General features: G+C 38.7%; 1 protein-coding gene across 1 annotated transcript; it reads right to left on the reverse strand.

Moving 5' to 3' along the window:
• Positions 1-938: 938 nt before the first annotated feature.
• LOC100559900 (vomeronasal type-2 receptor 26) lies at positions 939-12,224 on the reverse strand. The gene is made up of 3 exons (XM_003229874.4): positions 10,595-12,224; positions 6,902-7,028; positions 939-1,926 (listed from the first exon to the last, which is right to left on the reverse strand). Exons 1-3 carry the CDS (start codon positions 10,781-10,783, stop codon positions 1,007-1,009), a joined length of 1,236 nt encoding a protein of 411 aa, XP_003229922.2. The 5' UTR covers positions 10,784-12,224; the 3' UTR covers positions 939-1,006.
• Positions 12,225-12,614: the final 390 nt, after the last annotated feature.

A 12,614-nucleotide genomic window follows, 5' to 3' on the forward strand; every position in this document is an offset into this window, starting at 1 on the left:
GATAAAGCTTCTATTTACTAATTTATTTTATTTCCACAAACGTCAGCAACAGCAACTGGAGTATGGACTGGTTGGATCTTCTTGTGGTCCAAGGCACTCGTTTGCTTCGTTTGATTTGACTTAACCAATCAAATGAAGCAAAGCAACTCATGGAGGACTAAGGCCTGGATCTGCCGCAAAGAGGTGGCAAAATGGTCCGCGAGCCGTTTTAATAAATAAATATTTAATAAATATTAAAATCCCTACTTCGCGGATTTTCACTTTTTGCGTGTGGTCCTGGAACATAACACCCATGATAAGTGAGGGAACACTGTACATCTGTTTCTTTTTTTAGGCATCAAGTTAATATTTCATCATTTTTTTTTCATTTTTCATGAAGTTTTCATAGAATTATAGAATCATAGAATAGTAGAGTTGGAAGAGACCTCATGGGCCATCCAGTCCAACCCCATTCTGCCAAGAAGCAGGAAATCACATTCAAAGCACCCCCGACAGATGGCCATCCAGCCTCTGTTTAAAAGCCTCCAAAGAAGGAGCCTCTACCACGACCCGGGGGAGAGAGTTCCACTGTCGAACAGCCCTTCTCACAGTGAGGAAGTTCTTCCTGATGTTCAGGTGCAATCTCCTTTCCTGTAGTTTGAAGCCATTTTCACTACATTTCATTTATTTATTTATTTATTTATTTATTTATTTACAGCATTTATATTCCGCCCTTCTCACCCGGAAGGGGACTCAGGGCGGATCACATTACACATATAGGCAAACATTCAATGCCTTTTTAAACATCGAACAAAGACAAGACAAACATAGGCTCCGAGCGGGCCTCAAACTCATGACCTCCTGGTCAGAGTGATTCATTGCAGTGATTCATTGCAGCTGCTCTCCAGCCTGCGCCACAGCCCGAGCCCTGTTGGTTAAAGAATACATTGGTTAAAGAATACATTTTTCAACTTGGCACTGTAATGAAGCCAACGGTGGTACCAATGGACATTCTTGCCCATTCCTACTACTCGGGACCAGGAATACCACATTTTCTTTTCACAACGTGAGCCTTGGTATTCAGATTTGGTCGGAGTACAATAATGTAGCATTTAGGAATGAAAATGCAGCCCAGTAGCGCAGCACTTGACACCAGAATGGAGAAGATCTGCGCGACCACCATGTACTTTCCCTTTGTGCTTAGATAGGTGGGAACAAAAGTCACCCAGACACTGCAAAAAACCAGCATGCTGAAGGTGATCATCTTGGTTTCATTGAAAGTCCCAGGCAGGTTCCTGGCCAGGAAAGCCACCACGAAGCAGACGATAGCCAAGAAGCCCATGTAGCCAAGAGCAGCATAGAACATGGCCACTGAGCCTTCATTGCATTGCTGTAGGATCATCCCAGGCTGGGAATGCATGTCCGAATCTGGGAATGGTGGGAAGAGTCCCAACCAGAGGATACAGATGAGAAGCTGCAGAGAGGAACAAGAAATGACAATAGTGTTTGCCAGGCCTTTTCTCAACCAACTCCTCAATGTTTTGCCTGGCCTTGTGGCCAGAAAAGCCATGACTACGGTGGTTGTTTTTGCTAGCACAGAGGAGACGGCCACTGAGAAGATAACATTGAAGGAAGTTTGTTGGAGAAGGCAAGTTGCTTTTTTTGGCTGGCCGATGAAGAGGAAAGAGGACAAGAATGAAAGCAGGAGGGAGACGAGGAGAACGTAGGAGAGGTCTCTGTTGTTGGCTTTGACAAGCGGGGTTTCTTGGAATTTAATGAAGATTCCCAACACAACACCAGAGATTAAGAACAAAAAAATGGAAAAGGAAACCAAGATGACTCCCAAAGGTTCTCCATAGGACAGGAAGATTATGACTTTGGGGACACATTGATCCCGATCCTTGTTTGGATGCTGTTCTTCAGGACACTTGGTGCAATAATCGGCATCTGCCAAGAAGGACATGGAAATCAGTATTGCATTTACAATTATCTGTGATCTCTTACATGACAAAAATCATATGTTTATTTATTTACAGTATTTATGTTCCGTCCTTCTCACCCCGAAGGGGACTCAGGGCGGATTACAATGAACACATATATGGCAAACATTCAGTGCCAACAGACAAACAACATACATTAGACAGACTCAGAGGCATTTTTAACATTTTTCCAGCTTCACAATTCCGGCCACAGGGGGAGCTGTTGCTTCACCGTCCAGTAGTGGCTGTACTTCCTCATTCCTTTCCTCGTGTTTTTCTGGCAGTTTTATGGTGTTGTAAATTAGCCTCTCGCATAAAGCGTCCCTAAATTTCCCTAACTGACAGATGCAACTGTCTTTCGGGGCTGCATAGGTCAACAGCAAGCCGGGGCTATTAATGGTTGGAGGCTTAACCCGACCCAGGCTTCGAACTCATGACCTCTTGGTCAGTAGTGATTTATAGCAGCTGGTTACTAGCCAGCTGCGCCACAGCCCGGCCCTGTTTAGTATCAGAATATCATCTGATAATAGTCACCAAATAAGTAGGACCTCAAGAGGTCCATGAAGAAGTAACATGGCCTGAATATATACACTCATGACAACTTCAGAGAATTTCCTCCACCTCAGGCATCAGAAGAGATGTCTATTCAGCTTTGGAAATATAGAGAACAGAAGAAGGGACCTCTCAGCCCCTCTGGCATATGTATATCATTCCTGTGATGGGCAATCCAGAGCTTAGACCCAAGATACTCTCATATGCTTGCCTACATCTTAAGATTGATCTCTGAAAATCTGATTTTAGTCTGCTTCCATTAGAAGTATGACTGGTCATCAGGAGAATCAGAGCCTGGTCTTCGGTAGGGCAACTCTCGTAGAATACTTTCTTGGAGAATATTTGAAAGTTCCCTTTTCCTTGTTTTTAAATGGGGATGTGGTTTAGCAAGGCAGAGATTGTTTTTCTTCCACTGCTTTGCTTTCATGTAACCAAGCTTTTGGGGATGGTTTTTCAGTTTGTTTTTGTTGTAGTTACTTTTAAAATTACAATAGTTTGTGCATCCCAAGAAGTGAGCAGGACATTATTTACTGTTGCTGTGTGCCTTCAAATCAGTTCTGACTTATGGTAACCTGAAGAGGAACCTATCATGGTGTTTTCTGGAGGCAAGAATGTGTGAGAGGTATCCATAAATGTGTGGGGAATTGAACCCTGGTTGCCAGAGTAGAAGACCAACACTCAAACCGCTACACCACTCTGGCTCTTATATAAAAAATTATATTAGTAAAATTATATTTAACAAAATCTTTAAAGAAGTGCACCCCTCTCATAAATAACCTTCGAAGCCCTGGATTTAACTACACAGCACTCAGTTCCTTTACATATGAGATTGATATAGATGACGGGAGAGATAACACCAAGAGAGATCCTTTGAGAGGCCAGCTTCCAGCTGAGTCTCTGGAAGTGGAATCTCTTCCAAAAGCAAACCAGAGCCCCGATCAAGGCGTTGACATTGCCTTTTATACATTTTCAGACAAAGAACATGCTTCTACATACATCTCGTCATTAGCACGTCACTTTACATGCTTACATACATGGGCATAAATATGCACCATCAGCATTTTCCTATCTAAGCACTCTTAAAAGCCTGTAACAAGTCACAGACACCACGGCTCAGCTATAGTACATTAATCAGGGGCCTACTTTTGATCTGTAAAAAAGTCTGCTCTCCCTCTAATTGAATGTATAGATAACAGCCCCCCCTTCTCCTCCCTGTCCTGCCAGCTTGTACATTTACACAGAATCTAACACAGAGAGAGTCTGATTTTTCTACATTTCAGTGCTTCTAATGTGCATACAATATATGTCTAAAAATTCATATTGGAACAAAGATATAAGTAAATTAATCTGGAATGGGAAGAAACCCAGAATCAAATTAAAAAATTTGACAGACGATAAGAGACGAGGGGGCTTCTCCCTACCCAGCCTGAAGTTATATTACGAAGCAAGCAATTTATTATGGATAAAGGATTGGATACAATTAAAAAACAAGAAGATACTAAATTTAGAAGGATTTGATTTGCACACAGGTTGGCATTCATACCTATGGTATGACAAAATTAAAATAGAAAAAAACTTTGGTAATCACTTAATCAGATCGGCCTTAATAAAAACGTGGGATAAATATAAAATGAGAATGTATAGTAAAACACCAAGATGGATATCGCCCCTGGAAGCCTCACAAAGGAGATTATTGGGATGGTCAAACTGGCCTACATACGAGGATTTAATTAAAAAACAAGGACAGGAAGATACACTAATGACACAACAAGAAATAAAAATAAAATATCCAAATTTAAATTGGTTACAATATGGACAACTAAAAGAATCCTTTAAAAAAGACAAAATATTGGGATTCATGGAAAAAAATAACAGATGGGACAGAATTTTAGAATTGAATAGAAAAATAATATCGAAAATATACAAAGTATTACTTGAATGGGACACAGAGACGGAGATAGTCAAAGAAAATATGACCAAATGGGCAAAAGATTTAGGTAGAGTGATACACATGGACGAATGGGAGTCAGGCTGGAACAGAAAATTAAAATTAACATACTCATATGACTTAAAAGAAAATTGGATGAAGATGCTATACAGGTGGCATATAACACCAAAAAAATTAGGCTTGATAAATAAAAGTAGGAATACAAAATGCTGGAAGTGTGGTGAGGAAGAGGGCACGTATTTCCACATATGGTGGAAATGCAGAAAAGCTAAAGAATTCTGGTCAAATATACATCAAAGTGTAACAAAGATCTTAGAAAAAAGACTTAACAAACTCCCAGAAACATATCTATTAGGATTCTCCAACCTACCCCCGGGCTCAAACGAAGAAAAAATAGTGACATACTTAACAACAGCGGCTAGAATTATTTATGGAAGATACTGGAGACAGAAAGAAATCCCCAGCGAAACAGAATGGTTAATCAAAGTTGCAGAGATAAAAAATTCGGATAGACTAACTTTTTTATTGGCTAAACAGCGGGGAAATCCAAGAAAAGAAACAAATTGGCAACAAGTAGACAACTATATAAATAGAAAGGAGAAAAATAAAAATAAGGAATAAGTAAATAAGAAAATAAGATATCATATCAAGGTAAATGATAATAGAACACCAGGTAAACATAGTAATATAAAATATATAGATAAGTTGAAAGACAGAAACAGATAGCTAGATAAGAACACACCTGCATACTAAGAAGTAGGAGAAAATGAAAGGAAACGAATGAAGAAAAGAAGAAGGCAGCAAAGGAAAAGCACCTCGCCGGGAAAGCTGGGAAGCCCCAGATGTTTTTGTTTTTTTTAAAAAAAAAATTATTTTTTTTGTTTTTTTTCATATTTCATTTTTTTTTCTTTCCTTCTTCTCTCTTTCCCCCCCCATCTTGTTCTTTTTTAATCCATCTTGGATGTTTATTCCTTCTTTTCCTTTTTTCTTTTTCTTTCTTTTTTCTTTCCTTTCTCCTATACCCTTCACTTATCGATTTTATCATACTGTATGAAAATTTTCAATAAAGATTATTTAAAAAAAAATTCATATTTTCCAGTTCCTCATCAAGATTATGATGAATACTTGGGGATTCTGTAGAAATACACTTGCTCCACTTTATTTATTGATTAAAATATTTCTACACCACTCTATGTCAGAAAGGTCTCTGCGCAGTGAACAAACAAAATCAAAGGGAACTGATTCAGAAGTGAAAATAATTTAAATACACTATGCAATAACATTTTAAGTACAGATTTAAAGATTTAAGAAATCACATCTATTAATGTCAAGATGAAGGTTCAAAGACCGTGATGAATAGCTGAGCTTTTACTTTATACTTAAATGAAATTAGTGTTGGCACCAATTGGGCCTCCAAGGGGAGGCTATTCCATAGTCAGAGAGTCATGGTCGAGAAGGCCCTCTTCTATGTTTTGCTGTCGCGCCTGGGGCTATAACTCTTAGTGAAAGAGGCATGGACGCGACATCTTTCCCCAAGGGATTGCTTCTTGCTCTCCTTTAGGGAAACTGGAACTCCCAAGGATCAAAACACTGTAGATAACTCAAAACTGCATTTATTGTTCACAAAAGGTTATCCCAATAAGCTGGATGTTTCAAAGAGGTAAAGGAAAATATACATTACAGTCTTTGGTTGTCTTGAGTCCAAGGAACTCTGCAGCTGAGAAGCTTTTCCAGGTCCCTCTTTCTCAATGGCTGTGAATGCCGGAGCAATCCTCAGCCTCAGTCCAAATGGCTTATGTTTGAAGACAAAGTCTTCCTCTGATGCCAAAGAACTGATTTGAAGGCACTTGAGAATCCCCAATGCTCTCTCACATCCATCTGATAGAAAGCTTGATGGTGGAATGAAAAAGCAAACACTGTCCTACTCCAAGAAGAGGTGGAGCCAAACAATTGAACTGAGGAAGCAATATAACTGGTGCAAACAACATTGATTGACAGATATAACCAATCAGTCCAACTACATTTACAGGGTAAAAGCAAAATCAGGCATGATACAACAATTCAAATCTTGCAACTTACAGTTTGACATATAGATGGCGCCACTCGCACCATCACATATGTCTTGATATGTTGTATTGACCTTAATGGCAGGATATAGAGCAATGGTTCTCAACCTGTGGGTCCCCAGATGTTTTGGCCTTCAACTTCCAGAAATCCTAACAGCTGGTAATCTGGCTGGGATTTCTGGGAGTTCTAGGCCAAAACACCTGGGGACCCATAGGTTGAAAACCATTGATATAGAGGATCCAACCTCCCAAGCAGACCTCAGCCCTTGGGCAGGTTCATATGGGAGTATAAAGGCACATAATGCAGCATCCACTCATTCCTATAGGGATGAATGTGAATCTTTACTGTATTTCTCAAAAGCTGTACAATCACCAACCTTCCTGAATGGAGACTGTCCCTGGTGAACACTCCATACAGCTGTAGCAACACGAGGGCCTCCCTTCCTGAATCACCTTGGCATATCCACGTTGACAACTTTCAGTACATCTTGAATGGGGTGCAACCTGTTCATTAAAAAAAGGAACACGGGAAGTGGTAGCTGGTGGCTCCTCTGCCAATGGATAAAATTGCTCAATGTTTTGTATCAAGATTCAAAGGAGCTGTCTATGGTGCTGAACCTACATTTTTGTGTTAGGTCCATGGTTCTCAACCTGTGGGTGCCCAGATGCTTTGGCCTTCAACACCCAGAAATCCTAACAGCTGGTAAACTGGCTGGGATATCTGGGAGTTGTAAGCCAAAACACCTGGGGACCCACAGATTGAGAACCACTGTGATAGGTTTTGATGGTATAAATCAGTGATGGCCAATCTATGACACACGTGTCAGCACTGACATGCCTAGCCATTTTTGCTGACACGCTGCCGCATGCAGATTGATTGGATGACTAATGTCTTTTGTGGCCAAATTTGGTGTGTTTTGGTCCAGTGGTTTTGTTGTTTGCTCCATGGGAATTATGCACATTACATTTATATATATATATATATATATATATATATATATATATATATATATATTCTATTATTATTGTATTATTATTGTAGTATATTATTATATTATATTATTATTATTATATTATTCATGATTCATGACTACATTGAAACTACAATAGAGAGAAATCAGCATGGAAACTGCAAGAGGTACCATAGATTGTTGTACATGGAAATAATTGTAGTAAATAGTTTTTGATTTATTAAATACAGTTATATATAACAATTATATATTTTTGTTATTTAAACTATATATATTGTGAAATTATGGTTTTTTTTCTCGAAGTAACACACCACCCAAGTCATGCTAAGTTTTTTGGTGAATTTTGACACACCAAATGCAAAAGGTTGCCCATCATTGGTATAAATGGTTACATGACACCACACAAATTAGGAAAATGTTGTAAGAATGTAAATGCAAGGTGTTGGAAGTGTGGAGAACAGGAGGGAACATTTTAGCACATGTGGTGGTCATGTAAGAAGGCAAGAGAATATTGGAAATTATCCATGAAAACATTCAAACAATACTGAATATAAAATTTCAGATGAAACCGGAGATATATCTGTTGGGAATGACAGACCAGAAATTAGATAAGAACAGGGGGGAAATATTGACCTTTATGACAACAGCTGCAAAAATCATTTATGCCAAGATGTGGAAACAAAATGAAATTCCTACCATAGAATAATGGGCAGCTAAAATATTAGAAATAAAAAATATGGACAGACTGACATACCTCATGGCAAAACATCAAAGAAACCCATGTGGAGCCTACTAAATGAGTATTGGAGAAATGAAAAGGAGAGGAAAGAGACACAACATGGAAAAGACAAAAACTACTTGAAAGAAAGTAGAGGAGAAACAGCGTAAAATAGGAAGAAAAGAACGGAAGATTAAAATTGTACCAAGGATGACTGGAAGTCATACAACTACATATCTTTTTCTTTTTTTCTTTTTACATTTTTTATATCTTCTATTTTCTATCGTTTTTTCCTTTTCCCCCCACCCCTTTTTTTCCTTTTTCACCACTCTATCCCTCCGTTCCTTTCACTCTTTTTCTTCTTTATCATTACTATCCAATTTCCTTCACTACGTTTCATTTTAAATCAATGTATGCAAAAATCATAATAAAGAGTATATCAGCCCTAGATGGTTTTAATAATCTATCCTGTATTCATTATGTCCTTAGCATTTATGTGTGTAAACTCAATTTTTTTATCTTCGTATTGCTATTTTAGTTGACTGTTTTTTAACTGTTATAATATTCTTGTTTTATATTGTATTACTGTTTTATCTTTTATATTGTGATTATATCATGTTGTTGTTTATTTTGTCCTTATGTTGTCTGGGCCTTTGCCCCTTGTAAGCCGCCCCACGGGGAGATGGTGGCGGAATATAAATAAAGTTGTTGTTGTTGTTGTTGTTGTTGTTATAAAACATCCAGAATGGATTTATCTTTTTTTGATTTGATTGGATTTCTAGTATCATTTCAGACCAGGAATTCATTTTGGAAAGCCTTGCAGAAACTCCTGATGGCCACAACTGATGACTAGTCAAAAGGTCTCACTTAGCCCAGTTCAATATCTGACACAAAGTAAAGCTTATGGATGTCTAACTTTCCAATCTAAAGGCGAGCGCTTGTTGGAGGCTGGGAGCTGCATTACCACTTCCAGGAGATCTTGGTTGGTCATATTCCTGCCTTGTCCTTTGTAATATATTTTTGCTGTTACAGCTTACTGTAGGCATTGAATTTTTGCCATTTATTCGATGTTATCTTCCATTACCTTTACTATGAGAGACATGTCTCTAGCTTTGTCCCATATTAATTCTTTCCCTATTATTTCTTCCATTATTTTTCTTATTTTTCTATAAAAGTTCTGAATTTTTCTACAGTCCCACCACATGTGGGAAAATGTACCTATTTCCCCACAGTTGTGCCAACACTTATTTGAAGTATTTCCCGTTATGTGTGCTACTTGGAGTGGGGTTCTGTACCATTTGGATATTATTTTCCTTTGGGTTTCTTTAATCCTTATATCTTTAATTTTATGAATATTGTCAATCCAAGACCCAATTAATTTCTCAGTAAAGTTTTTTTCCTGTTTCCAATTATCTATAATGATTATTTTTGTATTGTAAGTTAATGTGATTAGTTTGTCATACAATAGCCCAGTAATTCCTTTATCTATTTCTATTTTCCTTTTAATTATTCTATCCAGTGGGGTTTCAGCTACTTCTCTTTTTTCATGGCCTGAGCTTTACTGGACAGCCCTAAACATGCTATCCAGTTCCCTTGACCACATTTATCTTTTATTTTATCCCACTTTAATATTTCTCCTTTGGGATTCATGATGTCCCCAATCCTTTTGATACTGTTTTCCTTCAGTGCCCTAATTAGATTTGTGAATGTCTTGTCCTTATTTTCCAATGTTTCTAGTGGGGAAAGGGTCAATTTTGTTTATTTGTAATTTATTTTGCCATTTTTTTCCAGATTAAAAACAAGGGCCCGCTTTTAAATTCTTTAAGTCTTTTCTATCAATTCTCTCTCCCAATGATGTTCCCCTTTGCCAATTATTTGCTTCCTTTTCTATTTATTCGATATGAACCTCTTTGAGTCCCCCCCAGGGGTGAGAAAAGTGGTATGCAAATGCAATAAATAAACAAATAAATACAGTAGAGTCTCACTTATCCAACACTCACTTATCCAACGTTCTGGATTATCCAACACATTTTTGTGGTCAATGTTTTCAATATATCGTGATATTTTGGTGCTAAATTCATAAATACAGTAATTACTACATAGCATTACTGCCTATTGAACTACTTTTTCTGCCAAATTTGTTGTCTAACATGATGTTTTGGTGCTTCATTTGTAAAATCATAACCTAATTTGATGTTTAATAGGCTTTTCCTTAATGCCTCCTTATTATCCAACATATTTGCTTATCCAACATTCTGCCGGCCCGTTTATGTTGGATAAGTGAGACTCTACTGTACTGGCTTTCATTTCTGTCTATTGTACCTTACACTTTCTGATTGAGAAAGGAGAGTGAAAAAATAAATAAATAGTACCCTCCTCACCTGGTTAGGCCACTTGGTCCACACAAGGGCCTCCTGGTCTACCGTGAACATTATATCTTGCGATGTCTGCCCCTCTATGTGCCCGATTTTCCTTGTAGCAAAGGACTGATTGGGAAATGACAACAAGTGCACAATGTCAAAGTGAGATGTCACCAGGTTCCCATTCTGATCCAGGTACATCCCATCCATGGAAGTGTTATAAAGTAGGGAGTTTCTCGGGAAAGGATGGAGCTAGAAGAATGGAAAAGAGAGAATAATTGGAAAAATAACAGACACTGTGCTGCACAAACCCTACTGGACCACCCTGGGAAAAACCCATGAAAGGTTAACCATAGAGATGCCATAAGTTGGATATGACTTGAATGCACAACAGCAACTACTACTACTTGTTATTTCCTACCCATCTCTGCTACAATAGCTACCCTGTTTCCCCTAAAATAAGACACCCCCAGAAAGTAAGACCTAGTAGAGGTTTTGCTGAATTGCTAAATATAAGGCCTCCCCCGAAAGTAAGACCTAGCAAAGTGGTAAGTGCCAAGTGAAAACTCATCTGTTTATTAAAGTCTTTGAAAGACCACCAGCATTGAAGCGATGCTCCTACGCCATCAACTCCGCTGGACTGACCACGTTGTCTGAATGCCCAAAGATCACTGTCTCACAAAACAGTTACTCTACTCCGAACTCAAGAATGGAAAACGTAATGTTGGTGGACAGGAAAAAAGATTGAAAGATGGGCTTAAAGCCAATCTTAAAAACTGTGCATTGACACTGAGAATTCAGAAACCCTGGCCCTTGAGCACTACAACTGGAGGTCAGCTGTGACCAGCAGTGCTGCAGAATTCAAAAAGGCACGAATGGAGGACTTAGGGGAGAAATGTGCCAAGAGGAAAGCACATCAAGCCAACCCTGACCGGGACCGCCTTCACCTGGAAATGGATGTCCTCACTGTGGAAGAACATACTGGTCAAGAATAGGGCTCCTCAGTGACTTATGGACCCACCACCAAGAAACTACACTTGGAAGGCCATCATACTCGGACAACGAGGGATCACCTAAGTAAGTAAAGTAAGTAAGTGAACTTCACTTAATCACCTTGACACGAATATATGTAGTTTTAAACCTTTCAAATATTTTGAGGAAGGGGCAAGCTTGCTTTCTGCTACTCTAGAGACTAGGTAACCAACAATAGATTTAAACTGGAGGGAAAAATCATGAAGGTAAGAGTTGTTAGGCGGTGGAGTATGCTGCCTACAATGCCCAGGAGTGTGGCAGGATTTCCTCCTTTGGAGATTTGTAAAGACAGGCTGGATGGCCATTTGCTAGGAGTGCTTTGTATTCTTGCATGATGGGGGTTGGACTGGTTGGCCTTGGTGGTGGTGGTGGTGTTTCTTCCATACCAATAGAACGCTCTCCCTTCAATACTTACTTACTTACATTACTTCCCATTACATCTGATGTGTACCAATGGTGTTAATAATGATATTAATATTAATAACAATAGTTATTCTGGGAGCCTAAGCTGAGTCTGGGAGAGGAGTGCTTCCCCATTACATCTGATGTGGACCAATGGGTGTTAATATTAATATTAATATTAATATTAATAACAATAGTTATTCTGGGACGCTTAACTGAGTCTAGGAGAGGAATGCTTCCCCATTACATTTGATGTGGACTAATGGGTGATAATATTAATATTAATAACAATAGTTATTCTGGGAGCCTAAGCTGAGTCTGGGAGAGGAGTGCTTCCCCATTACATCTGATGTGGACTAATGGGTGTTAATAATAATATTAATATTAATAACAATAGTTATTCTGGGACCCTAAGCTGAGACTGAGACAGCTGATGGTGTGTCAAAGTGTTGTGGTAATCTCTGAGCCGTTAGACTCAATTTAACCCTCTCTGGGGGAGATTCCACCAAAATCAGCAGAGTAGCAAAAGCAAAGCTTTTAAATGCAACAGTTACTTACACGGGGCGAGCAAGAGAAGCCTTTAGGATTGCAATGGACTGCAGAGTCT

The sequence above is a fragment of the Anolis carolinensis genome, chromosome 2 (genome assembly GCF_035594765.1).
Source record: "Anolis carolinensis isolate JA03-04 chromosome 2, rAnoCar3.1.pri, whole genome shotgun sequence".
Lineage (NCBI taxonomy): Eukaryota > Metazoa > Chordata > Lepidosauria > Squamata > Dactyloidae > Anolis > Anolis carolinensis.

Coding starts and splice junctions, on each gene's coding strand:
- LOC100559900 (XM_003229874.4), bottom strand. CDS start 10,783: ATGGATGGGATGTACCTGGATCAGAATGGGAACCTGGTGACATCTCAC. Junction 7,029..10,594: donor GGACCAAGTGGCCTAACCAG/GTGAGGAGGGTA, acceptor TTTAATGAACAG/GTTGCACCCCATTCAAGATG. Junction 1,927..6,901: donor GACAGTCTCCATTCAGGAAG/GTTGGTGATTGT, acceptor CCTTCTTGGCAG/ATGCCGATTATTGCACCAAG.